Source organism: Antechinus flavipes, chromosome 2 (assembly GCF_016432865.1).
Source record: "Antechinus flavipes isolate AdamAnt ecotype Samford, QLD, Australia chromosome 2, AdamAnt_v2, whole genome shotgun sequence".
Classification (NCBI taxonomy): domain Eukaryota; kingdom Metazoa; phylum Chordata; class Mammalia; order Dasyuromorphia; family Dasyuridae; genus Antechinus; species Antechinus flavipes.
In genome coordinates this window covers 568,248,588-568,276,577 of record NC_067399.1, presented here as the reverse complement: position 1 = coordinate 568,276,577, position 27,990 = coordinate 568,248,588, and the positions used below count along the sequence as shown (strand labels likewise).

At 42.2% G+C, this 27,990-nt stretch overlaps 1 protein-coding gene across 2 annotated transcripts; it reads left to right on the top strand.

The window, feature by feature from the left end:
- MFGE8 (milk fat globule EGF and factor V/VIII domain containing) lies at window positions 1-27,976 on the top strand. 2 transcript variants are annotated; one of them, XM_051981076.1, is made up of 10 exons: window positions 1-238; window positions 2,855-2,980; window positions 3,505-3,648; window positions 11,803-11,913; window positions 12,493-12,674; window positions 19,326-19,481; window positions 20,182-20,326; window positions 25,348-25,532; window positions 26,248-26,403; window positions 26,728-27,976. In XM_051981076.1, exons 1-10 carry the CDS (start codon window positions 166-168, stop codon window positions 26,869-26,871), a joined length of 1,422 nt encoding a protein of 473 aa, XP_051837036.1. In that variant the 5' UTR covers window positions 1-165; the 3' UTR covers window positions 26,872-27,976. The 2 variants fall into 2 exon arrangements, with proteins under 2 accessions (XP_051837036.1, XP_051837037.1); XM_051981077.1 differs by lacking the exon at window positions 11,803-11,913.
- Window positions 27,977-27,990: the final 14 nt, after the last annotated feature.

Below are 27,990 nucleotides of genomic sequence, written 5' to 3'. Positions count from 1 at the left end.
CGTGCGATAGGGGAGGGAGCAGCTCGTTGACTGACTCATTCCGTAGCTCCTGTCCCCGGAGAAGAAGTCCAAACACAAACAGGCTTCCGAGCTTGCCGAGTCAGCTCAGCGGCGCACAGCGCACAAGCCCAGGCAAGAGCTGCCTTCTCGGCTCCTGCAGATAGCATGAAGGGCCCCCGCCTCCTCCAGACACTCGGGAGACTCTGGCTCTCCCTGTCTGTGGTCTTGGCTGCTTCGGGTGAGTTGGAGGGTTCGCTTCTAACCTTGCTCCGATTTCGGAAACGTTCTGAACTTCTGGATAGTTTGGAGACTCCCGAGGAAACCGTTGCTACTTGGGGAGAGGGGAGTCGGGGGCGGGGGGATAAGGGTGGAGCACTTGGCTGTTGATTTCCTCTTACCCGGACCCTTCTTCGCCGTCCTGTCTTGATCAGAGAGGCCGGGGAGATTTACGTGGTTGCAGGGCTCTGGCTTTCCGAGTCGGATTTTTTTTCTGATGAGAAGTGATGGGCCGTGTAGGGTCCCTCCCAATGTACATTTCTTAAGAGAAGAGTGACGCAAACTGTGTATGTTTCAGCTCTCCCCCAGCGTTTTCCATCTTCCCCATCCAGAACTCAGGACAGAGATGGGTCTGTTGTGATGAGGGCGCAGTCCAGCAGGGCATGATCCAGGGACTTGGAGCAAGGAGTGAAGCCCAAGATGAGGGCGGGAGTGGGGGAGGATCCCGAGTCGGGACTCGAGGTAAAGAGTGAGCTCGTGGATGTGAGACTGGCTCCAGAAGCCACCGATTTGCTTCCTGGGTGACCTTGGTCAGTCCCAGTCTTTTTTCAGAGTCCTATCAGTCTCCGCTGCAAGAAGGATAAGGGGTTGTTTGGTTCCAGCTTTGCTAGCAGACTTAGGTGTGAATGAGGCGCCTTTTCCTCATCTTTTTTGCGCTGCTCCATTCTTTGGTTTCCCCAAAGCGTACTCTGCCCTTACTATGGGTCAACCATAGGTGATTGTGTTTAGATGGTTATAAGATTTTTTTTTCAACCCATTGTCTGGAAAGGTATGCATAAAGAGGTGAGGAATTAAAGAGCTGGAAGAGGAAGAGGAAAAAGGAGACCGGAGTTCCATTTACCAGCGCATCCATTTCTTTCTGAATGAACCGGTGATGGGAGAGCTAGATAATGATAATATCTAAAGTTTGCAACGCATTTTACATACGCTTTTCTCATTTGTTCCTGTTGACAATCTTGTGAGGAGAATGGTATTTATCACTTCCACTTTGTGGGTGAGGACATCAAATCTGAGAAATTATGACTAGCTCAGTATGCCCTCAGTCACATCTAGTAGTAAATGGCCAAACCAGGAATCAAACTCAGGACTTCCTGACTGTAGCTCTCTAGCCAATATGTCCCGCTTCTCAGTGAGATGGGAGAGAGCTGAGTCTGGCTTCAGGCCAACCCTCTCTGAATTATGGGAAGGTCTCACGCTCTAGTTTGGTCTTCAGGGCCTAGGGAATAGAGATATAAGGGAAGCACTGGATGTTCCAATACTTGTGAACAATTTTGGGGGGAGGGGAGGGCAGGAAGTAGATTGAAATTCTTCTTCTCTATTAGTCCCTCAGTGAAGATAACAACTGAATTTAGGAGTTTTTGATCCTAGCAACTATCTTCCTCTAATTTAGAATGAATGTAAGAACCAAAAAGTCAGGAATTTTTGTGACCTTGAGTTAATTACTTAAAAGAGACCTGAAAAGGAACTTTAGAGATCGAATCCAATTTTCTAATTTTATAAACATACAGAAATGACTTGAGTTGCCCAAGTAGCTAGTTAGTGAGGTTTCACTGCCACTCAAAAGGAGTGAGATGAAAAATTCTGACCAAGATGTGATTCTTTCATATAGAGTTTCACAGGTCAAGAGAATGAGACCTCGCTGTAGAATGCCCCCCTCTTCCTCTTTGCTAGACAAGGCAAGATCCTTTAGTTGATCTGCTTAGAAAGAAAGGCCAGATCAAAAGCATTGTTTCCTTCTTAGCTATCTGGTTCAGGTATATACTAGAAATCTTTCTCTTTCACTTTCTTTATCTTATTAGTAAATGCCTTTGCCCTGGGGCTAAGGTACTTGAGGAACACCTGAGCTTGGGTTGGCCACACTGCCTTGGTATAAAACAGTAAGGTTCTCTTTGGGTCACTCGCTACTAGTTTCTTTATAGTCTAGCCCATCTGCTACAGACTCAACCCTCTGGAGGGTCATGAAATGGGATTAACCTGCTATTTTAAGAACAATGACTAATAACTTGTTAACAGTTGACTTAAGTTCAGTGCCCTGTATGTCTGAGCTGGTAAGATTCTATTTCTCCTCTAGGACCCTTGAAAATATGGAAGATCTCATCAACCTGGGATGGAGAGAATTTGGAAACAGTTTGTGAAATTATAGAATATTAGAGCTAGAAGGATCATTAAACATCATCTAGTCCAAATTGTTCCTTTCATTGCTGAAGGAACTCAGATCTACAAAGGAGAAGGACCTGTTCTGAGCTTTTTTTTTTTTGCAATTTGAGGTTTCTTATTGCTAAGTCATTGTTTTGAATCTAGCTTCAACCTGAAATTTGTCCAGCTCTCCTAGTGGGTAAATTCATGTGAGCAGCCTCAAAGCAATACTTTGAGTCTATGACATGTTAAAAAGCAATCATCAGGTAACTGTCTGGTAGACACCTTGAGTTATTAACTTGTACGTGCAGAGCAAAGGGGAAGACTAGCAATAAAGTCTGGGCTAGAGAATCCCACGATACAGGAAATAGATTTCATGGAGGGTCTTTGTTTCAAAACCACTGTTTAGGAAGTTCCTTCTAACAGCCAGTTTTCATTCCAGGTGAGGAGTGTGATCCCAGCCTGTGTCTGAATGGAGGTACCTGCCTGAATGGAAGTGAGAGCTCCACTTTCTACTGCCTCTGTCCTGATGGATTCACTGGACAGAACTGTCAGGAGACTGAGCAAGGTATCCTGGCAAGGGTTGATTGGCTGAGTTTTTCCTGAATTCAAACCCAATTTTTGAGAATTTGAGAAGCTCCCTCAGCTTATTACTGGCATACTACCATTAGATTTTAAGATTATTGAAGATGGAGACTGGTTTTTGCCTTTTGGTATCCTTGGTGCAAAGCACAATGCTTGCATGTGGGAGGTACTTCATGAATATTAATTGATTGATTGATTTTGGGCCTGGCTTGATAGATACCTAGGTGGGGAAGGGGAGATGACATTTGTTGTTCCTTCTGCTTGTAGCTGCTTCATTGAATGGTCAAATTTCTTCCTTTAAGCCATGTTAGCATACACTCTGCTGACTTCATCTAATTCCCACCAGAACTTTTTTCCTAGTGTACTGGGGAATGCATTAGTCCTATTTTCTGGGCCGGGTGCTGAATGAAATAGCAAGGTGAGGGTGTGTAGGATCTTCTTAGGAAAAGTGTGCCTTTATTTCCATTATTCCTTCAGTCCTCTGATTGTTCCTGGTTTTTCTTTTAGGTCCCTGCACCCCCAATCCTTGCCAGAACAATGGCCTGTGCCGAGTGGTGACCGAGTCCCGACGAGGAGATGTCTTTGCCCAGTATGTCTGTGACTGTCCTGAAGGATATGAGGGCCCTCATTGCCAAAGAGCATCAGAGAAAAGTGAGTATCATCGGAGTTGTTGCTCGGGGAGTGGGAAAGAACAAAGGGTATCCCTAAATATAATGATGATAATGCTGACCCAGGGTGGATTCTGGGCCCATCTTCCAGGGAGATGGAGGGAGCTTGGTTAGATTAACCAGAGTCTGGCAGTACAGAAAGAGGGGCTTGGCTTGTAAGCAAGTTTTTATAGTGTTACCAAGTGCCAGGCTAAGCATTGGGAATACAAAGAAAAGCAAAAACCGGCTTTGCCCTCAGGCAGCTCCCAATGTGATGGAGGAAACAGTATATAAATGGCAATGTACAATGGCATATTAAATTAGAGGTCATCTTAGAGAGAAGGTGCTAGTTTGGGGAGTGGGGTATGAATTTAGACTGTCTTGAAAGAAACCAAGGAAGTCAGGATGTAGAGAAAAGGAGGGAAGTGGGATAGTAATACTGTGCAGATATTTTAAAGGCTTTCTGTGGACCTGGTTAGTTCACCCATACTGTGGGTGACTTACTAGTTGAGTTTCTATATTTAACCAGGTTTCCCATTCAATTAAATCTTTTCTCTTTGAGGTAATTCTCCCATAGGCTTGATCCCTGTCTCTAGGTAGCAGGCCAATTCCTGTACCCAGGTGAGTTGCCCTGGAGACATATGAGGTCATTGGAAGGTCTGTAGAGGTCTCATCTAAAAAGAGATGGAGCCCAAGACCAAAGCTTTGAATTAGGCTTAATTTTCTTGGATTTTTCCATTGGAGTCAGGAATTAAAACAAATGTTAAACTTTGCTGCATTCAAAGGGACCATAAGTCAAAGTTCCAAGCTTGGGGCCCAAAGTAGGAAGTTGTAGCATCCTTGTCATGGGAACATGATAAAGGGAGAAGAAGACTGGGGGAATATATCTTTTTCCATTTTTGATAGTGTTGGGATATACAGTCTTGTTTTAGACTATGGGCTAACTCTGTTGATGAGAACAATTATCTCCATAGTCTATCTTCTTTCCCACCTTAGTAAAAATATTCCCTCTTTATTTTACTTTTTAAAAATAATAGCTTTTTATTTTCAAAATATATGCAAAGATAGTTTTCAACATTCTTCCCCTAAGACAACAACATAACTAATATATATTAAACACATACATATTTACACATTTATCATGCTGTACCCAAAAATATTTCTACTTTTAAATCTTGCAATCTTAGCCCTGGGATTCCTTCTGCCTTTCTGGCTGACTGACACCAATCCTAGAGGCAACATAGAACCTGGAATATACCTTGGATTTCTTTCTTTTGGTGGTTGGGGAGATGCCTTCTGAGGACCTTATCTCCTAAGGAAGAAACCCTTTTTAATAGGATGAACACACAGAGAGAGCAATCTGGAAAACTCTATTTTTTTTCTTATGGGATTCTCTACTCTGTTTGATACAGGATCCAGGATACTCCTAAAAATATTTAAAGAAGAAAATTTTACTGAATTTTTTTTTTTGGGGGGGTGGGGGTGTAGAAGCTATTTACTGAAGGCTAGAAGGGCCCTGGATTTAAAGGTTTGAGTTCAAATCTTGCCTTTGCCAATTATTTAGTTCATGTGAACTTTGGCAAATCACTTGACCTCTGACCCTCATTTGTAAAACAAGTCTCTTAAACCCCTAAGGTCTTACCATCTCTAAATCCTGTGATTCTATTCAGGATGTCAGTTTTGTAGATAAGACAAGGAGATTGGCTTCTGATTCCTATTGTCTCCTCTCCTGAGGAAGATTTGATAGTGTAGTATAACCTCTGCTGGGAGTTCCTGGCAGTAGATTCCTAATCATGAAAATCCCTATTCATTCCTTGAGTCTGAGGATTTCCCAGAGGAAGTGGTTTTGGTGGAAGCACTTAGAGATAGAGAATAAAGAGCTGCTGCACAAGCAGTGACTTGTAAGGTCCTAGTGGAGTTTCCTCAGCAATCCTTTTTATCTATTCTCCTTTTTCTATTGTGTATTTTTGGAGATGGGCTAAAGCATGAAGGCACATCTAGTTGTATTCCTCGAGGGCTTTCCATGAAAACTGGAGGGACTCTTTCTCAATGAGGAGGAAGGCAAAAATGATACCATAAAAATATTAGATTTGGAAGCAGTCAATGTAGGTTCTTAATTCTAAAATTTTTGGCTTCTGTGACTTTGGGTAAATCCTTCATCTCCTCTGAGTCCCAGTTCCTCATCTGGAAAATGAGAAAGATGCACTAAGTAACCTCTTATGAATCCCTTCTAGTTCTAAATCTATAATCCTATGAACCACAAACATCCAGGCTCTAATTTGGCAATAGTTTAGGGTACAATGAGGCATATATTTAAGATATTATCTTTTTAATTCCAGGAGATATTCTACTTCATAATTCTTATTTCCACTCGAAGTGACAACTCAGTTTCAAGGTACTGTAGGTCTAGAATAGGGTGGGCCTTGAGGTTTATTTTAGGAATCAAAGTTCCTACATTAACTTGGAAGTCATCTCACATTTGGATATATAGAATGGATACTATCCAATTGGCATCCTTCCCAATGTTGATTTATTTTGTTCTAATTTAGGTGAAGCCTAGTAGGGAAACTTCTAGAGGCTTGAAAGAGAACAAAACTTTCACAGTGGAAAATGATAAATATAAATTTGTTTTAAAAATATTTAATATACATGTTCATGGATATCTAACTTTTTTCCTTCAAAGTTCCCCATTCTCAACCAAGTTAAGTTGGATTTTCATATCATAATATAGGAAAACAGATTGGGCTCAAAAACTGTTTCTAATCAGTGGAGGGGGCAGCTAGGTGGAACAATGGATAGAGTCCTGGGCCTGGAATCAGGAAAACTCATCAGGAGTTCAAATCCAGCTTCAGATACTTACCTGGGAATCACTTAACCCTGTTTGCCTGTTTTGTCATCTGTAAAATAAGCTGGAGGAGGAAAAGGCAAACTATTCCAGGATCTTTGACAAGGAAAACCCAAACAGGGTCCTGAAGAGTCAAACACAACTGAAATTGTTGAGGTCTAGCTTGGGGTACCTAAATGAAATTAGGGTTAAGGTCTAGTGGCTGGTTTGGGGTACAGATTCGGCGCAAGGGGGTCTAGTAGCGGTGCGAGTTCCCAATAAAAGCATTTATTGGCCCAGAGAGCTAGATTGATAAAAGAGGTTTATTATTGGTAAGCAAAGTTAAAGTATAGGAGGAAGGTAGAGATAAGGAGGGCACTGGACAGAGGGTCCAGTGGACAGAAGGTCCTCACATGGTAGCCATGTTTGGAATCTCTGCAAAGAGGGGTTCCCAGGGAGGACTTTTTATAATAGGAGACTTAGCTCAAGGGGCTTTCGGGTGTAGCCCCAAAGTTGGCTCATATCCGGGTGGGGCTGGGAACAGGTCAGATCTTCTATTGGAATTCAAAGGGACCAGGATTTGTGAGTTAAAGGGCAATTTACATTATTAACTAGGAGAGGGTGGGAATCTAGAAAGGAATCTTTCCCGCATCATTCCCCCCTCAAGCAGTTGGAACTTTAATCATTTAAGGAAAAAGAAATAGGGCAAAGTCTCTTAGTGAGCCAGAATTGAAAATTTTCTCCTTCCAGGATTTTCCAAGTTCAGGGGTCCCCTCTTCATCCCCGCCTCAAGCAGTCACCTCCAAAGGCATGTGGGAAAAGGGGCGCCGATCGCCTCTTAACTGCTTCGAGCTGGCAAGGGTCGTAGAGATTTGGGGTTCATGCCAGGAGGTGAGGCATGAGGTGTGGGGTTTGGGGATGGCAGCAGGGCATCTAAGGGGTGTGTGTCCCGGTCAGTCATTCCCAGTCAGTTGTCCCATGTTCTCCAGGCTGAAGGGCGGTTGAGAGTCTAAAGGTTGAAGCCCAGATCTCAGGAGCAGGTTAAAACTGGGGTATCATCCAGGGTGGAGATGACGACAGCAGGAGATGCATCAGGTCCCTTCTGTGGGCTGCGGGTAAAAATGCTAATGGCCCATCTAACAAGGAGAAGTAGGAGAAAATGCTGGGAGCAAAAGATTATTTGTCTATAGTAAAAAGTGTTAAGTAGCCTCGAATTTAGCCCTTTCACTCTTAATTTCCAGGAAAGCTAATTTCTCCTGGTGTTGGTTCAGGGTGTAGACTAAGAAGTCAGGGGAAACTGGAGGACTATATATCTAATCAAGATAAGAATGCAATTTAAGCTCTTAGAAATCTTTTAACTGTGCTGCCTTTCTTTAAAAGGAGTTGGCTCCTCAATCAGCAAAGATCCTAAGCCTTCCCCCCACTTTCCCCACTCTTATGGGGGAGGGGTGGAAGGGGTCAGAGGGAGTGCATAGTATCTCAGCACTGCCCACCCAGCTTACCGGCCCCTGAGGTGTTGGGACTGTCCTGGGATGAAAAGGGAAACAGGGCCAGACCCCAATTCCCTACCGGGGAGCAGGACCCCAGGGGCCAATTCAGCCCCTGTGGTGTGGCGCAGTTTCTCCGTTGTTCCTCCTGCTCGAACTCAGGACAGAGACTACGGTCTCCTCGGACAGTTTCCAGGGCACCTTCGGGCCTAAGTCTGGGAGAGATTTGTATTAAACGGCGCTTCCGCTCCATATGTTTTCAGGAGGCAGAAGTTGCCCTGAGAAAAGAGCTCAGTGTCTCAGGTTAGAGTTAAAGGGAAACCAACAGCTGTTAGCAGCAGAGGGGAAGAAACATTGAGGTTTGGACCCCAAAAAAGTTGAGATGGTGGGTGGGTCCTAGGTTTCACTAGGTTGAGTCTTTCAGCTTTAAAAGAGACAATCGTGCTGGGTGTGTTTTGGCTCGCCGCTTTTGCCTGAGGGCATAAGTGTTAATCAGTCCCAGGATTAGAAAGAAAAAAAAGCACTTTAAAGGATGGACTTGTCCGGAGAGATTGGGAATTCAGCTAATCTATTCAGAGTTCAGGTGTTGAGAAGGAGGCATTTTTCTCGAGCCCAGTGTTTGTCTCTGCATTAAGAGCTTAAAATCTCCATAGGGATGGGGTGTGGACAGGTAAAAACTTTTATTCTTCCAAATCCTTGCAGCCTCCCTCGTATCTCTTAAGAGATAGAGCCGACAAAAGAAGGCCTTTTGTCAATCCGCAGCAATTCCTAAAGAATTGTGCCAGAGCTTAGAGCTCCCAAGATGACCCAAGCCCGACCCGAGGGCTTTGGGTGTCCACTGCAAGATAAGGAAAGAAAAAAAGTCTTTTACCTTGTCCAGAGTTAAAGCTAATTCATGGCAAAACCCGAAAATTTTCGCATTCTATAATGTAACCTTCCTAGACGTCTCTAGAAGGTGTCACAAAGGGCCCTCCCAGAGGACCGTTTGCCAAAAAAAAAAAAAAACAAAAAAACAAAACAGGATTTCGTCCTCACTCTAGCCCCAGGAAGTAAAAAAAGCTTAGCAGCAACCATAGTGTGGCCACAAATTACAATAGCTACTTAAGGCAGTTTTACTTCTGGTCTATGCAGTCACACCTGAACTCAAAACTCCCAGCAAATATTAGCTGCAGTCCCAAAGGATTTTATCTTCTACAGTTATCATTAATCAAGGACTTCAGATGAATCTAGTTCTCAAGAATCACAGTAAAGAGTTTACAGCTTATACAGCTATCTTTCTTATCTAAGTAGACAGTTTTAAATTTAACATTACACAGATCTTGAAGTTCACAAGTAACTGAACCAAATTTCATATAACTTATAATTGCCCAACAGAGATGACAAATTTTAAGGCATAACTCGGTTACAAATTATCCAATACCTCTAGAAAACACACCATCTAAGTAGGAAGGTAAGCTATCCCATCTTAGTCCCTCAGCATCTCAAAGAATGGGGGAGGGAAAACAGGGAACAAGTCTAGAGAACATAGAAAAGCACAAGGGAAAAACAGACTTCTTTCCTAAAGGTATTCACCGAATTCTTAAATGGCTTCTCCCATCAACTCATTTCTTGCTGCAGTCAAGGAATGAGGGGAGAAAAGAAATAAAAAGCCATCTTCCAAAGAATTTAATTTGCCTTGACCTGAAATTTTATTCCCCAGCCATCATTCCAAAGGTCTTTCTTGAAGCTGCAACCTGGCCAGGGTTGGAGCCCAGAAAAAACCTTTTGTTGGCAGGGACATAGAATGCCAATCCAGAAAAGAATAGAACCGGAACCGAGGGTACTAAGAGCAAAAGGTTTTAGGACTAAGAAAATTAGGAGCAAAAGAGTTCCCACCTGTAGGGTTAGGTAGGAAAATGTGAGACAGACAGACCTAGCCTGGTTTACCTAGGTTATCTCTCCACAAGCAACTAAGAAAGTTTTGAGTAGTGCCCTGAGGCTAAGAAAAAAACCGAGAGCAGTTTTAAAATCCCCAGTCTTTGTAGACAGCCTTGTGAGCATGCGAAAGCGTAATTCTGAGGCTTCTACAGTTAACGCAGGATGACCAAATCAGGGACATCGAGTCCCGTTTAAAATGTATGGGACAAGCACACTTCCTGAGGGCTGGAAGCTGCAGCTTTAAGAGCCAGGTAAAGGTCTGGGAGGGGCGTTGCCCACTTGTCCAAATTGCTAGCAAATTTCTATTTTAAAAGTTGATGAAAACCTTTCCAGAGATTTGAGGAGATTTAGAGTCCCCAATCTCCCCACTGTACAGTAACCCCAAGAAGGGGACAGGAGAGGAGCATTTAAACGGCAGGTTGCCAAGCCACATGGGAGAGGTCCGAACCAGGCCTCGAGTTCTACACTCCCCACTCCATGGAAGAAGGGGAGGAAAGGCCAGAACGAGGGTGGGGGAGGAAGAGATGCCATCTTACCCAGCGCAGTGCATCTTGAATGGCGAGGGCTCCTCTGGAGATTCCACGCTGGAACTTGAAGGCGGGGCAGCTCATCTAAGCCCCCAAATCTTGCTGGGAGAGCAAAACCTGAAGGGAAGACCGCTTACCCCTGTCCAGGGAGTAGCAGCCGTGGGCAGACACATTCTCTAAACTCACCCCAATTCAGTGACCTTTCTCCTCGTGGCTACAGCCTGACTATTAGAAACTCCATTGCATTTAACAGTGGAGTGGGAGAAGGGCTCAAGTTTCTCCGGCTATCTCCCCAGAACAGAGCAAAGAGAGCGCTGGCCTGGGATCCCCGAGAAGGGTAAGGTCCCCAGAACGGCCACATGACCACTCTTTGGTCTGGGGTGGTGTTAAAGAGACACTTCCTCTCGTGTCTCAGCAGTTCCTGCTGGAGAGCAGGACTAGCTGGTGACAGGAAAAAAAAGATTAGAAATGCATTGAGATGCAAAGGAAGGGCCTTTCTCTCTCCAAAGGATTTGGACAGAGGGAGTTTCTTCAAGCAAAGCATCTGCTCCAGGAAAGACTTTAGAAGCAGGGGAGTGTCTAGATAAAAATAGAAGCCTTTTCACCTGAAATGGAAGTAGGGTGAGCCGGAACACAGATATTCTCCCCACTACCTTTAGAGATAGAGTGAGACCAAAGAAAGAATGCAGATTCTTCCCGGAAGAATACTGCCTGAACAGCTCAAAACCCAGATTGGTTCTGAGTGCCCCGAAAAGGTTGGGGTCCAGTTTGATCGCCAAATTATCTAGCTTCCGGTGTTCGTTTCGTCAGCGAACCAAATGTTGAGGTCTAGCTTTGGGGTACCTAAATGAAATTAGGGTTAAGGTCTAGTGGCAGGTTTGGGGTACAGATTCGGCGCAAGGGGGTCTAATAGCGGTGCGAGTTCCCAATAAAAGCATTTATTGGCCCAGAGAGCTAGATTGATAAAAGAGGTTTATTATTAGATAAGCAAAGTTAAAATATAGGCGAAGGTAGAGATAAGGAGGGCACTGGACAGAGGGTCCAGTGGACAGAGGGTCCTCACATGGTAGCCATGTTTGGAATCTCTGCAAAGAGGGGTTCCCAGCGTGGCCTTTTTATAATAGGAGACTTAGCTCGAGGGGCTTTCGGGTGTAGCCCCAAAGTTGCCTCATATCCGGGTGGGGCTGGGAACAGGTCAGATCTTCTATTGGAATTCAAAAGGACCAGGATTTGTGAGTTAAAGGGCAATTTACATTATTAACTAGGAGAGGGTGGGAATCTAGAAAGGAATCTTTCCCGTCATCAAAATGACTGAACAAGTCAATGGAAGAAGACCCATCTCTGTGGAAAGTAGAGCTGAGTCCATTCTGTTCTCTTCCCCCAACCTGTCTATTCCTGAGCAGTGAATGAGTGCAGCACACAGCCATGCAAGAACGGTGGCACCTGCTTTGACCAGGAAGAAGGCTACATCTGCAAGTGTCCTTCCCCGTTCATGGGAAAGTCTTGCCAGTCCCGTAAGTGCTTGACTGGCATCCATCTCTTTTGTCCCAGTGATTTTTCCTGTCCTTCAGTCTTAAACCCTTCTTTATTCTGAAGGAAGAGTTAGGTAGGTGTCTGTGAGCCTAGGGCCTAGAAAGGTGTGTGAATTCAGCTAGAATAGGAGTGGGGACTTGGGGGTGGTGAATAAACTGAGTTAAAATGGTTTTTCTCAGTTATTTCCCCCTTTTGGCCTTCACAGACCCCTACCCAGTATTTTCCTAATATTGTTCTTCCCTGTTGAAATGTCTTCTCTTCAGCTTTCCTGATGAGTCTCTTTCACTTCAGATTTATACTACTTCCTAGAGGCCGTGTCTAATTACTTCCACCCAATCCCCATTGGTTATGTCATTTATTTGGTGTCCTGTTCCTACTTATAAATTAACCTGCACTATTTTTTATGTTTTTATATTGTCATATGTGTGTGTATGTATATACCTCTTCATCTTGATTGTTCTTTCTTGTAGGAAAGGGAAAATGTTTTATGTTCCTGGTCCATTGTCCCATTCAGCTTCTAAAGGACTTCCTGATTGACTGTTTGTTTTTTCTCCTCTCAGGCTGCAACATGCCCCTGGGCATGGAGGGAGGTGCCATTGCTGATTTCCAGATTTCAGCCTCATCTGTACATTACAGCTTTCTGGGGATGCAGCGTTGGGGGCCAGAGCTGGCCCGGCTTAATGCTAAAGGGATTGTCAATGCCTGGACTGCCAGCAACTATGACAAGAACCCCTGGATTCAGGTGCTGGGGAATAGTGGGGATCCTGGGCAGTCATTAGCTGGGCACGGGGCCAGTGCCAGAAATGAGGGAAAGGAGTATGATAAAAAATTGGCATGATAAAAATGGAAGTCAGAAGCTTTTGCAAGTGCTTCTTTGCACATTTAGGGAACTTTTAATAGGAACTCTTGCCTTGGGAATCTAAAGCAGGAATTATTTTCTACAATTTAGAGGAGATGTAATTAAGAGATTTATTAAGCATCTACTGTGTATCAGGAACTGGGCTTAGAGCTAGTGATAACATGAATGAAATAAGAATCTAGTGCACACTTTCAAGGATCTTGCGATCTTATTTGGAGAGGGGGAAAGAGTTGGAATAAGATGTATTTACAAAGAACTTTAATATTAGGCAGAATATAGCTAAAAGAGCAATCTGAAATATGCTTTTAGAAATAGGAAGAAGAGATTTTTTTTTGAGGGGGGGGGTGTATTGTGTAAGAATTAGAAAGGACTTCACCAAGGAAGTGAGATCCTTGAAAAAAAGGGAAAGAGTTTTAGCAGAATAGGAGTATACATTCTAGATCTAGAATATTTTAAGATGAAAGATGTTAATGTAAAAGAATGCTGGACAACAGTGAGGATGGCAAACAGGCCAAGTTGACTAGAATGTATACTATATCAAAGAGAATAATGTGAAATAAAGCAGAAAATGTAGGTCAGGAGCAGGATGAATACAGAGAGGCTTGGAGAGACCTACATGAACTGATGCTAAGTGAAATGAGCAGAACCAGAAGACATTATATACCTCAACAACGATACTGTATGAGGATATATTCTGAAGGAAGTAGATTTCTTTGACAAAGAGAAGATCTAACTCAATTTCAATTGATAAATGATGGATAGAAGCAGCTACACCCAAAGAAAGAACACTGGGAAATGAATGTAAACTGTTTGCATTTTTGTTTTTCTTCCCAGGTTATTTCTACCTTCTGTATCTAGGATATACTGTGACATATTTAACATGAATAGGACTGCTTGCCATCTGGGGGAGGGGTGGAGGGAGGGAGGGGAAAAATCGGAACAGAAGTGAGTGCAAGGGATAATGTTGTAAAAAATTACCCTGGCATGGATTCTGTCAATAAAAAGTTATTAAAAAATAAATAAATAAAAATAAAAATGACAATAAAAAAAGAAAAGAAAAAAGAAAAGAAAATGTAGGTCAGGGTCAGATTATGAAGGGCTTTGAATGTTAATAAAAGGAATTTCTACTTTATTTGGTAAGCAATAGGGAGACACTGAAAAGTTTTTTTGTTTAGAGGAATGACATTAAGAAAAGTGAACAAGTAATGCGGAAGATAGATTGGAGAAAGGATAGATTGAAGTTGGAAACAATAGAGTAGTAGTGATAGGAGCAAAAGGAAGGAACAAATGTTAGAAAAGCCACGGAAATAGGATCGATAGGATTTGGCAGTTGATTAGATATGGGGGATGTTTTTGAGTTTGAATCCTAGGACAATGGTCATGCAATCAACAGAAATGGAGATGGTTGGAAGAGCAGCAGGTTTTCAAGGTGGAGGAAGAAGGGCAAAAGATGATTGGTCCAATTCCGAGCCTGTTGAATTTTCTGTTGATATAACCATAATATGCCAATACAGCAAATTCAACAATGATTAATGTCACGATGCTAGTTGTCTGGTCGGAGATCAGGGCTGGAAATAATGCATCTTTACAGAGGTGGTAACTGAGCTCAAAGGACTAGATTAGATTATTGAGTAAAGTATTGAAAAGAAGAACAATGACAAAACTTCAGGAGACATTCATGACTGAGAAGTGGGTTGAAGATGAGGACCCAGTAAAGGAAATAAGAAAAGAATTAGACATAGGAATTCAACCACAGCAGTGCAGTGTCATGGAATCCAAGAAAGGAAGACATCGTGGAGGGGCTAAAATCAATGTAAAATACTATAGTGAGATAAAGAAGATTAAAGACTTAAAGCCCATTGACTTTGATGATAAGAAGGTTACCGGTGACCTTGGAGTACTTTTTCTTTAATGTTCAGTACAGAGTACTTTCTGTACAATGGTAGGATAGTGCCAGATCAGAATGTGAACTAGTTTTTCTTGAAGTTCAGTACTGAAAGGGAGGAGAATCATAGGATTATGGCTTAAGAGGGCGGCAGGGTCAAGAAAGAGCGTTTTGTTTTAGGCAGAGTATGTGTATAGACTATATGGGAAGAAGTCAGTGAAGAAGGAGAGATAAAAGATGCTGAAATAGGAGTGATTTATAAAACCAGATTATTGAAATTATTGGAAAGACGAGGATCAAACATTAGCCATTTTGACTGTTATAACTATCCCAATTAACTACAAAGGATGTATGAAGGAAGATGCTGTCTGCATCTAAAGATGTATGTATAGAATGATTTTTTTGTATTGTGACATATATGTACAGACACATGTATGGTATACACATATATTTGTGGATAATAATAACCATCTTTAAGTCAGAGGGAGGGAAGAAAAAAGAGAGGGAAAATTAACATGATAACTTTTATTATTTATTTAAAATGAATCGCAAGTTGTACATAGATCTACAGTTTCCTGGACAATTATCCTTTTATTATCTATGTTATAGAAATACTTGTTTTATTCCCTGAATTAAAAATAAAATACATTTTAAAAAAGAATACAAAAGGAGAACTAATTCTTCCTAAGATTAAAGGGAAGCAGAAGAGGTTGTAGGAGATACAATGTTGAACCTAAAACTTGTCTGTATTTGATTCACCAAACATTAAGCACCTACTCTGTTCATGGCATTATTCTATGCCCTAGTGATATAAAGACACAAATAAAACAATGTCTTCTTCCAAGTAACTCACATGCTACTAGGAGAAATGACTGTTTTTACAGATAAGTAAATATAATAATATTTTGAAGAGGGAGAGCATGAACTTAGTGAAATAGGGAAGTCTTCATGACAGAGGCAGTTGAGAAAGAGGAAGATTATGAGAGGAAGAGATTCTGATGAGATATTTTCTAGGCTTCAGGGGCTGTATATGCAAAATGTATAAATTTGAAAAATGCAATGTTAACTTTGGGGGAATGACTAGCAATTCAGTATGGCTGTCACTTAGCTTGTGTGCAAGCGTATCAAATGAAATAATATTGGAAAGACAAGTAGGAGTCAAAAGACAAGTGGGAAGACCCCTTAAAGCTGTGTTTATCTTTTATTGTAGAGTCAATAGAAATGCACAGAATGCTTTTTGGGCTGGGGAGTGACACGATCAGACCTATTGTAGTGTAAGAAGATTATGGTCCTAATATTCTCAGTAAAGTAGAAGACAATGGCATCTGCTCAGAATAAAGGATGATTGTGGTGGATCTGGGGACTAGAGGACTAAAACGATGATTTGAAACATCATAATAGACAATACAAGAGTCACTAAAAAGATTGTGGTACATCAATTAGAGCCTGATTGAGGTTATTAGATACTAATAATTTTCATGATTTCTTCTGTCATTGTGGAGTAAGATAAAAGAGAAAATGTTTAAAAATAGCAAAGTGGAAATGGTGGGGAATTCAAATGTGGAGGAGAATGTATGATTAACCTGGTTAATAATAAGGGATGGAAGTGAGACAAAAATGGGCTTGATAAACTGGCTCACTAAGTCAAAACTCTGGATTTGTATGCAGTTTGATGATTCACTTTCTCAAATTGATTATCCACTTTGTGTAGAAAACTATTCTAGGCTCTGGGAGAAATAAAGTTTTCAGAGGGAAACTCCTGCCCTTTATAAAGTTCATAGTCTGCTTGAGCTTTTAAAAGCTATATCTAACTATAAGACAAACTAATAGAAAAGTGGATTTGAGAGGGTCAGAAAAGTTCCCCTGCTTGAAATTGTGGGGCTAGTAGACAATGAAAGATTTGGACTATCCAGGAAGGCTTTGTGGAGGGTATGACAATCTCTAGAGGAAGGAGGCTGCTTATTCGTGGCTTAGGGAACACTGAACAAAATATGGAGGTAGGAATGAAAAAACTGTATCCAGGAGAATTTTAGAATAGTTAATTTTTACTGGGTTATAAGATATATGGGGGGGGGGGATGAGATGTGACCAGAAAGGTAGAGTGGTACCATTTTTGGAGGGCCTAGTATTAGGGAACCACTGAACATTTTTGAACAGAAGAAAGATAAAAGTAAATCTATGGATACCAAAAATTATTCTGGTAGTGGTAAGAAGGACGGATAAGGGTGGAAGTGAACAGTGGAATCAAAGAAGATTATTAGGAAATTATTACAGTGTTCCATGAGTAGCTAGCTGATGCTGTGGATAAAACACTGGGCTTGGAATCAGGAAGACTCATCTTCATCAGTTCAAACCCAGTCTCAGACACTTACTAGCTATATGACCCTGGGCAAGTCCCTTAACCCTATTTGCCCCAGTTTCCTTATTCATAAGATAAGCGGGAGAAGGAAATGGCAAATCATTCCAGTATCTTTGCCAAGAAAATCCCAAATGGAGTCACAGGGTTACAACTTTTGTAGTGTTCTAAGAGGATAAGAGTGAAAGCCTGTAGGGGGTGGTGATGATAGGAATAGAGAAGGGACAGGTGCAAGAGATGTTTATAGGTGGACTTACCAGAACCAGAACTTGGTAACCGATTGGATATAATAAGGCTAGGAGACAAGAGAGTCTAAAATCACAGTAGTTGGAGATAGATTAATAGAAATAGTAAAGTCAAAAGAAGGAGCAGCTTCAGAGGAAAAATCAATAAGTCTTGCTTTAGACTTTTTAAGCTTCAGGTACTATTTGGGCATTTAGAGGAAAATATATGGGAGTGGTTGGAATGAGAGGTCTGGCACTTGGAAGAAAGGTCAAGGGCTAGAGATATAGAAGTTGCATGTGTAAATAGCTAAAGATAGCTAAAGCTGTAAGAGTGAATGAGATTGCCAAGAGAGGCAAGAGGGCTAAGGAGTGTATTTTGGAGAAATTTCTACTGTCAAGGGTTAGGAAGAGGAGCTATCAAATAAGAGGAAGTAATTGGAGAAGTATAGGAAGGACGAGTTAAGTGTAGCTCTGGGATCTAGATTGTAAAGAATAAAGAAAAGAGTAGGTTCTGAGGGAATTTGAGGGCTTATGTGTAGAGAGACATTTTTGTTTTTTTCAAAGCAAAGGGAAGGAAAAATAGAATTGTATCTGGGTTATGTAGGGTTAAGGGAAAATTATTCTAAGTATGGACATACCTGAAAATGTGGGCAGATGACTAAGAACCAGTGGAGACACAGAGACTGAAAGTGTGTGAGACATGTATATAATCTATATCAGATTGCCTGTTGTCTTGGGTAAAGAGACAGGGAGGGATGGAGGGAGAAAATTTTGAAATTCAAGATCTTATAAAACAATGTTAAAAACTATCTTTACATGTAATTGGAAAAAATAAAATGCTATTTACAAAGAAAGAAAGGAAATGGTTGAGAGAAAGGGACAGTTACTGAAATAAGTGGCTTAAAGGAGGTGTGAGGGGATATGATCAAGGTCAAAGACAAGGAAAGAGAGAATGGATAATGATGTGGAGATCTCAAAGTTATCAATGAAAGTAGGAGGGCAAATTAACCGTACATAGTTTACAGTTTGGGATTGAGGAGAGAGGGAAAGATTTGGAAAAATTGCTGTGGAGATTGAGGGATGGAGGCAATTAGAGTCCCATGGGGAGGACCCCACTGAGATTATACCATTAATCTGGGTAAAACCAGTTCACTGTCATGACCTTTTGCCTAGCAAGGCTCAGTATTTTAGAATTAGGTGCAGAGAATTTGCACAATGGAGGTTATCCAGGGTTGAGTCTGAGAGTGACAGGTTGAAATGTTGTGGGGGTGGTGGTGAGGCATTCCAGGGAAGTGGTTAGTGAATCATCAAAATGATAGGCCACTGGAATAAGGCTGAATATGGAAGCATGTGAAGTCATATAGAGAGATATTAAGAGAAAAGGGATGAGTCAAGGGACCAGCGGCCAAAGTGAGGGTAAAAAGCAAATATATTGTGAGCCAAGGGGAGGGGAAGGCTAGATTCTATCTGGGGTAGAGTGGGAGTGTTAGAGTTCATAATTTTGAATTTTCCCCAGTTTCAAATGATTCTGAGATCTCAGATAGAAGCAACCCTGTGAAAATCTGAGGTAGAACAGAGATGGAGCTTGTTCAAGAAACTGAGTTCTAATGTTAGAATGATCAGCAGTGTTATTGCTAAAGCATGGACAAGAGAAGAATGGATGGAGTGTAGACTTCAAGGTATTGCTTACTTTATTGAGGAATGGGAACGTGTTCTAGAGGTCTGCAGAGGTAACTGGTGGAATGCTTGGGGTTGATCCTGCGAGGAATTTTGGGACAAATATCCACAGTTCTGGAAAGTGGTCTGTAATAAACAGGTTTCGCCCAGTAGGCTTTACATGGAGAGCCTGATAAATCTCACAAACTGAGGTTTCTATGAGTGGGGGGAGGAAAGTAGAGCTCGTGGAGTCTGGTTGTATGTCTTTGCTAATGTATTATTGCCTACCATAATTGGGATCCCCCAGCAGCAGGGGAGAGTATGCGATGGCATGCCAGGGAATAGGGTTTTGGGCCAGAAGAACCTTCATTGAAAATGCCCCTGAAACTCAGAATTCCCTGATCTATCCTCAGGTGAACCTTTTGCGGAAGATGAGAATTACGGGCGTTATGACACAGGGCGCCAGTCGCACAGGCAGTGCTGAATATCTGCGCACCTTCAAAGTGGCGTATAGCAATGATGGACAAATTTTTGAATTCATCCAGGATCCAAATCTACACAGGGACCAGGTAAGAGACAGACTGGTGCAGGAGGATGGAAGGAAAAGAGATGGGCTAGACTGAAGGATGATGACCGTTAGTGTGGAGCAGCACACAGGACTATGCATAGGAAGGTGATGGTCTGGGGGCTTATATTAATAATATAATGAACATAATGAGGCATAATGAACTCCTGAAGGAGGAGGAGGATATAATGGAGATACAGGGTAAACAGGTGTCTAAGATGCCAGTTAGCAGTGGGAATATGGGATTCAAATGTTTTTAGGGAACATCTTTGAGATGGCACCTGTTCTGTTTCCCCAGAAACTACTTTTAAAGTATTTTGTACTTTATTTTCTATGTCCACATTATTTCCTTCCATAGAGGGTTTTTAGAGGGTGTGGACTGTTTTACTTTTGTAATTATATCCTCAGGTCCCAGCACAATGCCTGGCACATAGACATGATTACATTTGGAAAGACTCAGGCTGACCCTGAATATATATTTGAGAACTGTTGTGATAACTGAGAGATGTGTGTGTATATAAGCATGGAGAAACTGCTTGGGAGTTCCAGAAAAGTACAAAGAACATGAAAATGAATACTAGTATCAGGACTGTTGTGGGGTCTGGACCTTAGGTGTCATTCACAATCCACTGACTCCATGAAGTTTCTCTCTTAGGAATAGTCCTGCACTCCTTACCCCCCTCGTTTCATTCCTATTGTGCCAGGTCTTTGTGGGGAACGTAGACAACAACGGCCAGAAAACCAACGTTTTTGATCCCCCTCTGGTGGCCCAGTATGTGCGGATTGAGCCTGTAGTCTGTCGTAGGGCCTGTACTCTCCGGTTTGAGCTTTTTGGTTGTGAAGTGGAAGGTGAGTCACTGGGGTAGGTGGGGAGTGGGAGTTGGGGAAGCAAAATATGTTGTGAATTTACTTCCTTTTTGCTCTTTGATAATTAGTGCTAAAAAAAAAAAATAGAGGAAGGACTCTAGACTACTGGATAGATATCTTCCATGGAAGGCTTATGGAAAGACATGGACAAGAAATGCGTTGGAAAAGAAAGTATGGAGGCTTGTGTTGCTATTTGCATGATTGGAGAAGTCTGTGGGAAAGTTCTCATATCTATTTTTAAGTAGAATGAGTCTGGATCAGGCAGAGAAACTTTGGGTGTCAGGTATGGGCATGGGGGTTTCCCGACTCTTAGAACAGGCAGCTGGTGACACAGTGAATGGAGCCCTGGATCCAGAGTCAGGAAGATCTGAATAAAAATCTGACTTCGGATACTTAATAGCTGTGTGACCCTGGGCAAGTCAGTTAGCCTCTGTCTGCCTCAGTTTCCTTATTTGTAAAAATGGGGAAACATTTGCTATACTGATCACTCTTGATTAACTTACAAGAGGTCTCAGGTCAAGGTCCACTGGGTCATTGGGCCCTGATTGGGTCAAAGTGAATGTAAATAGCAGTTGTTTCTGTTTTGTGGGTATGTGTGGGGGTGTGGGGGTGTCTGTGTGATATATATATATATATATATATATATATATATATATACACACATACATATATATGTACATATATATTTGTGTGTATAAATATTTAGATATAATATATTTATAAATACATATATAGACTAGTTAGAAAAGGTGATTCTCTGCCTCAATGCTTACCCATATTTAATCACTTATTGGGCATTGCTCAGTCAAACTGAGACCTGTTAAAGACTTTAAATTAAAAAGGTCATGGTCTTCTACAGCATCCGGGCTATCTCCAGTTGTCCTGATCTATAGCTTGCCATTGGACACAGATGACTATGGAGGGGAAAGTGAGGCTGGTGGCTTTGCACAGCTTTCTCTGGCTTAAATCCAATTCAGTTGTAAGTCATGGTATCATCTCCCTGAGAAGGACAAACAACTACAAAAATGGAGGTGATAACAGCACCTACTTCCCAGGGTTGTTAAAAGGATTAAATGAGATAAGATTTGTAAAGCAATTTGCAAATCTCATAATACTGTATAATTGTGCTGGATTTGAAGTCAGGAAGATTTAACTTCCTAAGTTCCAATATAGCCTCACACACTTACAGTTTTTTCAAATGGAGTCACAAAGAGTAGGAAATGATTAAAACAAATGAACATTAATTATATCTGTGGAGTCATAGGAAGGCCTACAGACCTTTGCCCTAAAGATCAGGGGTGTAACCTAATCCAAGGAATTGACCACTTACTTGATGGCATTCTAACAGAAGAATTTCTAGGAATTCTGAATTATTTTTGGTTGAAAATTTTTTTCTCTTTATGGGAAAAAACCAAGGGCCAATTTGTAAGTGGAAATCTAGAATGCTCTCTAAGGACTAGTGGACACGCAACATTTGCATGTACCCTTGTTTTCTGTTTTTCTCATATCCTTGTTTTGGTTCTCTATGATTCCTTCTTCTTAGGGGGTTCATTGCTTAAAACAATGTGAGACAAGACATGGTTGCTATATCCTTACTCTTCTACATCTTTTTTTTTTTTTTGGAAAGGTGGGTGTAGATCTTAAGGGTGTGAGATATACAATTCATTTTGTTTTGATGTATTTATGGTAGAGCAAATCAATATTCTTGAGGGAATTACAGAATCTTAGAATTAGAACGACTTTTTACAAGTCATCTAGTCCAGTGGTCCTCAAACTTTTGGATCCCAGGACTCTCTTACAAATTTTAAAAATAATTGAGTACTTCAGAGAATTTAGGTCTTTTGATATTTGTCTTACTGGAAATTGAAACTGATAAAAATTTAAATATTTACCAATTATTTGAAAAACAATATTTAATACTCATTTAAAAAAAATTTTAAGTTCCAAATTCTTTCCTTTCTTGAGATGGTTAGCAATTTGATATATTATGCATGTACAATCTGATAAAATCTTAAAATACCTATTGTTAATTCATGAAAATGACAGTAATAAATCTTAAATGACAATAATAAAACATATTAATAGAACATATGAAAACTATTTTTAAAACAAAGTAGAAGAGTGGCATTATTTTACATATTTTTATAAACATATTTAATATCTGGCTTAATAGAAGACAAAAGTGGATTTTCATGTTTACTTCTACATTCAATCTGTCATGATATGTTTTGGTTGAAATATATGGAAAAAATTTGGTTTTCTATAAACGTGTAATTGAAGGATAGGAATATTTTAATATGCAAATAATGGTCTAGTATTATAATCATGTGGGACAGTGCGACCCCTGATCAAAAATGACTACTCAGAGATTACTCAAAGTGAAGATTAAAAGTTTTATTAGAATTTCACTAGAAGTGGGTGGTCCGTTTCTTGAGTGTTCAAAGAAAAGAGGCTGATGATTACAGAATTAATAGAAGCGATTAAATAGTAGACTATGGGAACCCATGACCCCCTTCCCTTATCCGGTTAATTTTCACTGCCTGCTCAATGCTTGCTCAAGTGGAGGTAGCAAAGATTTGCTAAATTCTAGTCAAGCTAATATAGTTGACTTATTGCAGGTGTTTGCCTACATTTATTGTGATTGGCTTATTACAATGTTTGCTCATGCTTGCTTGAGCTGATATGAGCACTCTTGTAATGTTTGTACCAAGAATTTCTTCTTCTTATAACTTTAGGTTATAGGTTCAATTTACCTTAGTTAATGATTTTATGAGAAACCACATAATCCCTCACAATTAGGAGATTTATTTAGAGGTAAGTAATCGATTAAGTCTGAGGGGTTAAAGGTTTCTAAAATAACTAAGGAAACTTGGTTTTTTCTTTATTTTATTATAACTTTTTATTGACTCAACATATGCCTGGGTAATTTTTTACAACATTATCCATTGCACTCACTTCTGTTCCGACTTTTCCCTTCCCTCCCTCCACCCTCCCCTAGATGGTAGGCAGTATCATATATGTAAAACATCTTAAAGCATATCTTAGGTTGTGTGCAGAACCAAACAGGAGACTTGCTTTACCTCAGGCTTTTCTCAATCAACAAATAGAGATAGCCAGTTTGGAGGCTTCTGGAATATCTCCAGACCATTAAATAGTCAGGTTCTTCTCTAAGCAGCTGAGTAAAGGTTAAGGGGCAACAATTGACTCCCTTCATCTTCATTTCTTTCCAGAGTTCACCTCCAAGACAGAGTAAATCATTTTCCTCCTTTGGACACACTGACACCTCATGGCCACAAATAGAACTGCAATCTATTCTCTGATCTGTTGGGATCTTTGCCTAACACTAGGCTTCTTTCCCTACAATGAAGCCCCGATTGCTGTCATTCCTTTCCTTCTTCTTGTGCCTTCTTGTCTGGGATATATCTTCTTGACCATCTCTCCAACTCTCTATTCTCCTTTCCCCTTTCACTCCTCTACTACTCATTCCTGGGTTTGAATCTTATGTCCCACAAATTCTAGCTGTTTGATTTAACCTCTGTGAACCTCAGTTTTTAAAATTTTTAAATTAAAATAATTAAGTTAAGTTTGATAAACATTATTAAGCACTTACCATTTTTCCAGACACTGTGCTAAGCCCTAAGGATAGAAAAAAAGAAGCAAAAGACAATTCCTGCTCTCAAGAAGCTTAAAATCTACTGGGGGTAGACAACATACAAATATTTACAAAGCAATTCAAATTGAGGATAAATAGGAAATTATTAAAGAGCAAAAGCTATGTCTTTTAATTGTAGGTATTATAATGCTCTGGGATTGATAATAGTTCATAATTACTTACCTTTTCATTTATCTAACATTTACTGAAGGGGCAGTCGCTATTTTAGTCTTTGGGGATTCGGAGAGGAATTCTTTTCTTTGAGATTTTTATAGTCCAATAGGGTAGGATGAAAGGTACAAGCAATATCAGTAAGAGGCATTATGGGACAAATGCTACATAACAGGTACATGGAGCTGTAGGAGGTCGGGTAAAGAAAGGATTACTTCCTGCAGGGGGATCTGGGAAGCACTGTGGCTTTCAGCCTGTGTCCCAAAGCCTAGCATTAGAACAAGTCTAGATAGAGGGGTCAAGGAAATAGCATGAGCAAAAGCACAAGATCACAAGAGAGCTGGTTTGATTAGCCTGGAGTTCACAGAGCAAATAATGGCGGTGAGGGTTGGAGCAGTACATAGAGCCTAATAGAGAGGACATGGAGATCATGGCATGGCTGCCTCAAGGCTAATAGTGTATTGAAACATTAATTCTTCTATAATTACCTCTGGTCAGACTCCATTTGGTATGCAGATTTCCCTTCTACAAGCCACAGTTGAATCCATCAATAAGCGTTTTTTAAAAGAGATTATAATAAAGGGAAGAAATAGACAAACTGGAGATCATCCAAGAAGAGATCACTGGAAGATAGAGGGGAAGACGAGATTTGGGAGTTATTATCAGGAAAGATGGTATAAATCTTTAAAGAAAATAATGTGTAAAGACAGAGCAGAGGACCTTGTTCAGATACCCACCTTTGGCCAGTGAAGGGATGAAGAATTAATGAAGGAGAGAGCAGTCAAGAAGGTGGAAGGAAAACCTGGTTTTCTATATGGGGGCAAGTCACAGAAGCTGAGAAGAGTTTCAAGTAGTGATCAGCACTGTCAGATGCTGTAGGGGTCAAGAACTGAGTAAAGGCCCCTGGACTTGGTGGTTAGAAAATCACCGGTGGCTTTGCAAAGCACTGTTTGTGTACAGTGGTGGAAAGAAACCACATGATGGTGTTTGGGTAAATGGGAAACCACGAGGTTTGGTTGAGAAAATGAGGGAAATGTAACTGCTCACTGCCCCTCCCTTCCCTAGAGTGAGCTTGTTACTGGTCTCCCTTCTGTTCTGGCCCTCTCCCGGCCCTCTCCCCAGCTGCCCTCCCCAAGCTCAGGGTGCCCCTGTTGGGTCATATCCTGTATTCACTTTGCAGGTTGTTCCGAGCCTCTGGGGATGAAGTCTGAGGTCATCCCTGACAGCAAGATCACCGCCTCTAGCACCTTCAAGACTTTTGGCCTGGATGCTTTTAGCTGGCACCCCTATTACGCTCGATTGGACAAACAAGGCAAATTCAATGCCTGGACGGCTCAGAGCAAGGAGGACACTGAGTGGCTGCAGGTTTGTCCTGATGTCTCTCTGACTTTCTAAGTCCTCTCATTGAACTAGCTGGAAATAATTTAAAACCTTCTCTCTTTTCCCCAAGGAATAAGCCCCCCACTGGTTCTGTGGACTTTACTGCAGTTATTGTTGGACTTTAGAAGGAGGGGCATTTCAGAAAAACCAACCTAAAATACAACACAGTGACTTTTGGTTTGCCTCCTTTCTCCCGCCTTTTCTTGCTTTGTATTTCCTCTCTTCCTTCTCCCTCTCTTGATACTGTAGGCCTGGAGGGAGAAAGAAGGACTCCAGTCCTAAACCTTTCAGCATCTCCAAGAAGAAGGAACATTCCTGAAAGGGAGATAGAGCCCGTCCTGGTTACTGCCGCCTGTCTCCTCCCGCCGGCAGGCCCTGCCTTTTGCCTCCTTTTGTAGCTCTAGCACTTAAGCACTACTGTCACATAGTAGGTGCTTAATAAATGTTCACCTCACCACATAGAGGGAGCCTTTGCAGTGGCCGTCTCATACCCGGCTCCTAGGAGCCTAGGTTAAAGCTCAAGAAAACCCCTTGAATCATGTAGCTTGACCCCCGGCTTAGCAGGGAATGAAATAATTTGCCAAGGTCACATGGGTAGTGAGTGGCAGAGAGGGATTTGAACCCAGGACCCCAGATCCAAATCCGGTGTTTTTCCACTTTTGCTAGCAGAGAGATGTATTTGGTGGTTTTTCCCCCGCAGATTGACTTGGGCACCCCGAAGAAGGTCACAGGCGTCATCACTCAAGGAGCCCGGGACTTTGGTAATATCCAGTATGTGTCAGCGTACAAAGTGGCCTACAGTAACGACGGGAAATCCTGGACCGTGTACAGGGACAGCCGGACAAACAGCAACAAGGTTTGTCTTCTGGGGCCCGTGGGTCAGGCGGAAGCGGGTCAGAAAGCCTCCTGCTGTGGGGGCGGGGGCCAGTGAGCCAGCGGTGATGTGGGCCGGAGTTTGAAAACTTGCTCCTTTGTAGAGGGAGGAGGGGGAGGAGGGGGAGGAGGGGGAGGAGGAGGAGGAGGAGGAGAGAGTTGTCTGTATGTCTGTAGGTACATGTGAGCCTGTGTCTGTGTGCCCATGTGAGGGGGGGGATGTATGTGTCACCACCCAGGCGGCTGATCCCGGAGCCGGAGGAGGGATGAGTCCCAGCTGTTCACTGCCTGCTTTTCGCCCCCACAGGTCTTTTTAGGAAATTCTGACAACTACTCCCACCAGAAGAACATGTTTAAGACCCCTTTCTACTCGCGCTTTGTCCGGATCCTGCCCGTGGCCTGGCACGGGCGCATCACGCTGAGGGTGGAGCTGCTGGGCTGTGAGGAGTAGCGCCCCCACCGTGGGGGCGGGGGGCCGCAGCGGGTGTGAGGTCCAAGGGCCGGCCTTCTTCCTGCCTCCAGCCTCGCCTCCGCCCACGTGTCCCTGCCTCCGCACAGGCCCCGGATGAGCGCGGAGGCTCACCGCCTGATTGTAGTGGGAGTGGGGTGGGGGGTGGGAGGGAGGGGCTTCGGGGCCCCTTGTTTTTACTGTAGGGGCCAGGCTTGGCCTAGGGTGACCCTCACCCTCACGCTCACGCTGCTGTGGCCTCCACAGCTGTTGCACACTGGGGATTTGAGTCTGTAACTCCTACATTGGGAATTATTCCAGATTTCCTTAGTTTCAATCATTTTCAGAAATCTTAAAGAGTTCTGCATAGAGGGGTATGATTGGTCTGTAAAAAGTTTTTGTTTATGTGTGTGGGAATGGATAATATGTACAAGTACATGTATAAGTAGTACGGTTTGTGTGTAATAAATTGCCGTGGAGAATGGGGAGCGTGTGAGAGTGAGTGTGTGTGTGTGTGTGTGTGTGTGTGTGTGCCCGCTTCGTTTCCCCCACCTACCTTTCTCTTTACCCTCCAAGGCTTGTTTTTAGAGCCAGAAATGTAGGGAGAGCTGATGGTAGAAAGGCCCCCTTTTCCCTTCGAGTTCCCACTGTCCTCCCCCCATCCTTCCCCCAGCTCCCTCGGGGAAAATGATCCGCAGCGACTTTCTGTACTGATAACCCCTAGCAGGGGTCCGACCTCTCCCTATCCGTCACTTGTGCGTTCTGAGTGACAGGAGGGGGGGTCTTCCACAGGCTGACGAGTGCCTCCACCCCCTTATCTCCTACAGACTCTCCGGTTCCCTTTCAGGCCTCTGCTTTGATTCCCAGAAGAAGGGGATATTAAAAAAAATCTCCAGAAGGAGCTGGGGTTGAGAGTGGGGACATTGCTGTAGGGCTCAGGAAGAGTCCGAGAAATATCGCTTGGGGCCAAAGGATTAGTCTGGTAGCCTAAAAAAGCTGATCAGGAAGGGTCAGATGGATGCAGGGACTGATGCCTTCCCCTTCCCCCCATGACTGTAACACAGGGGGGGTAATCTCTAAAATATATTTATACTTACCAACTCCTCTATTTTCTGGTGCCAT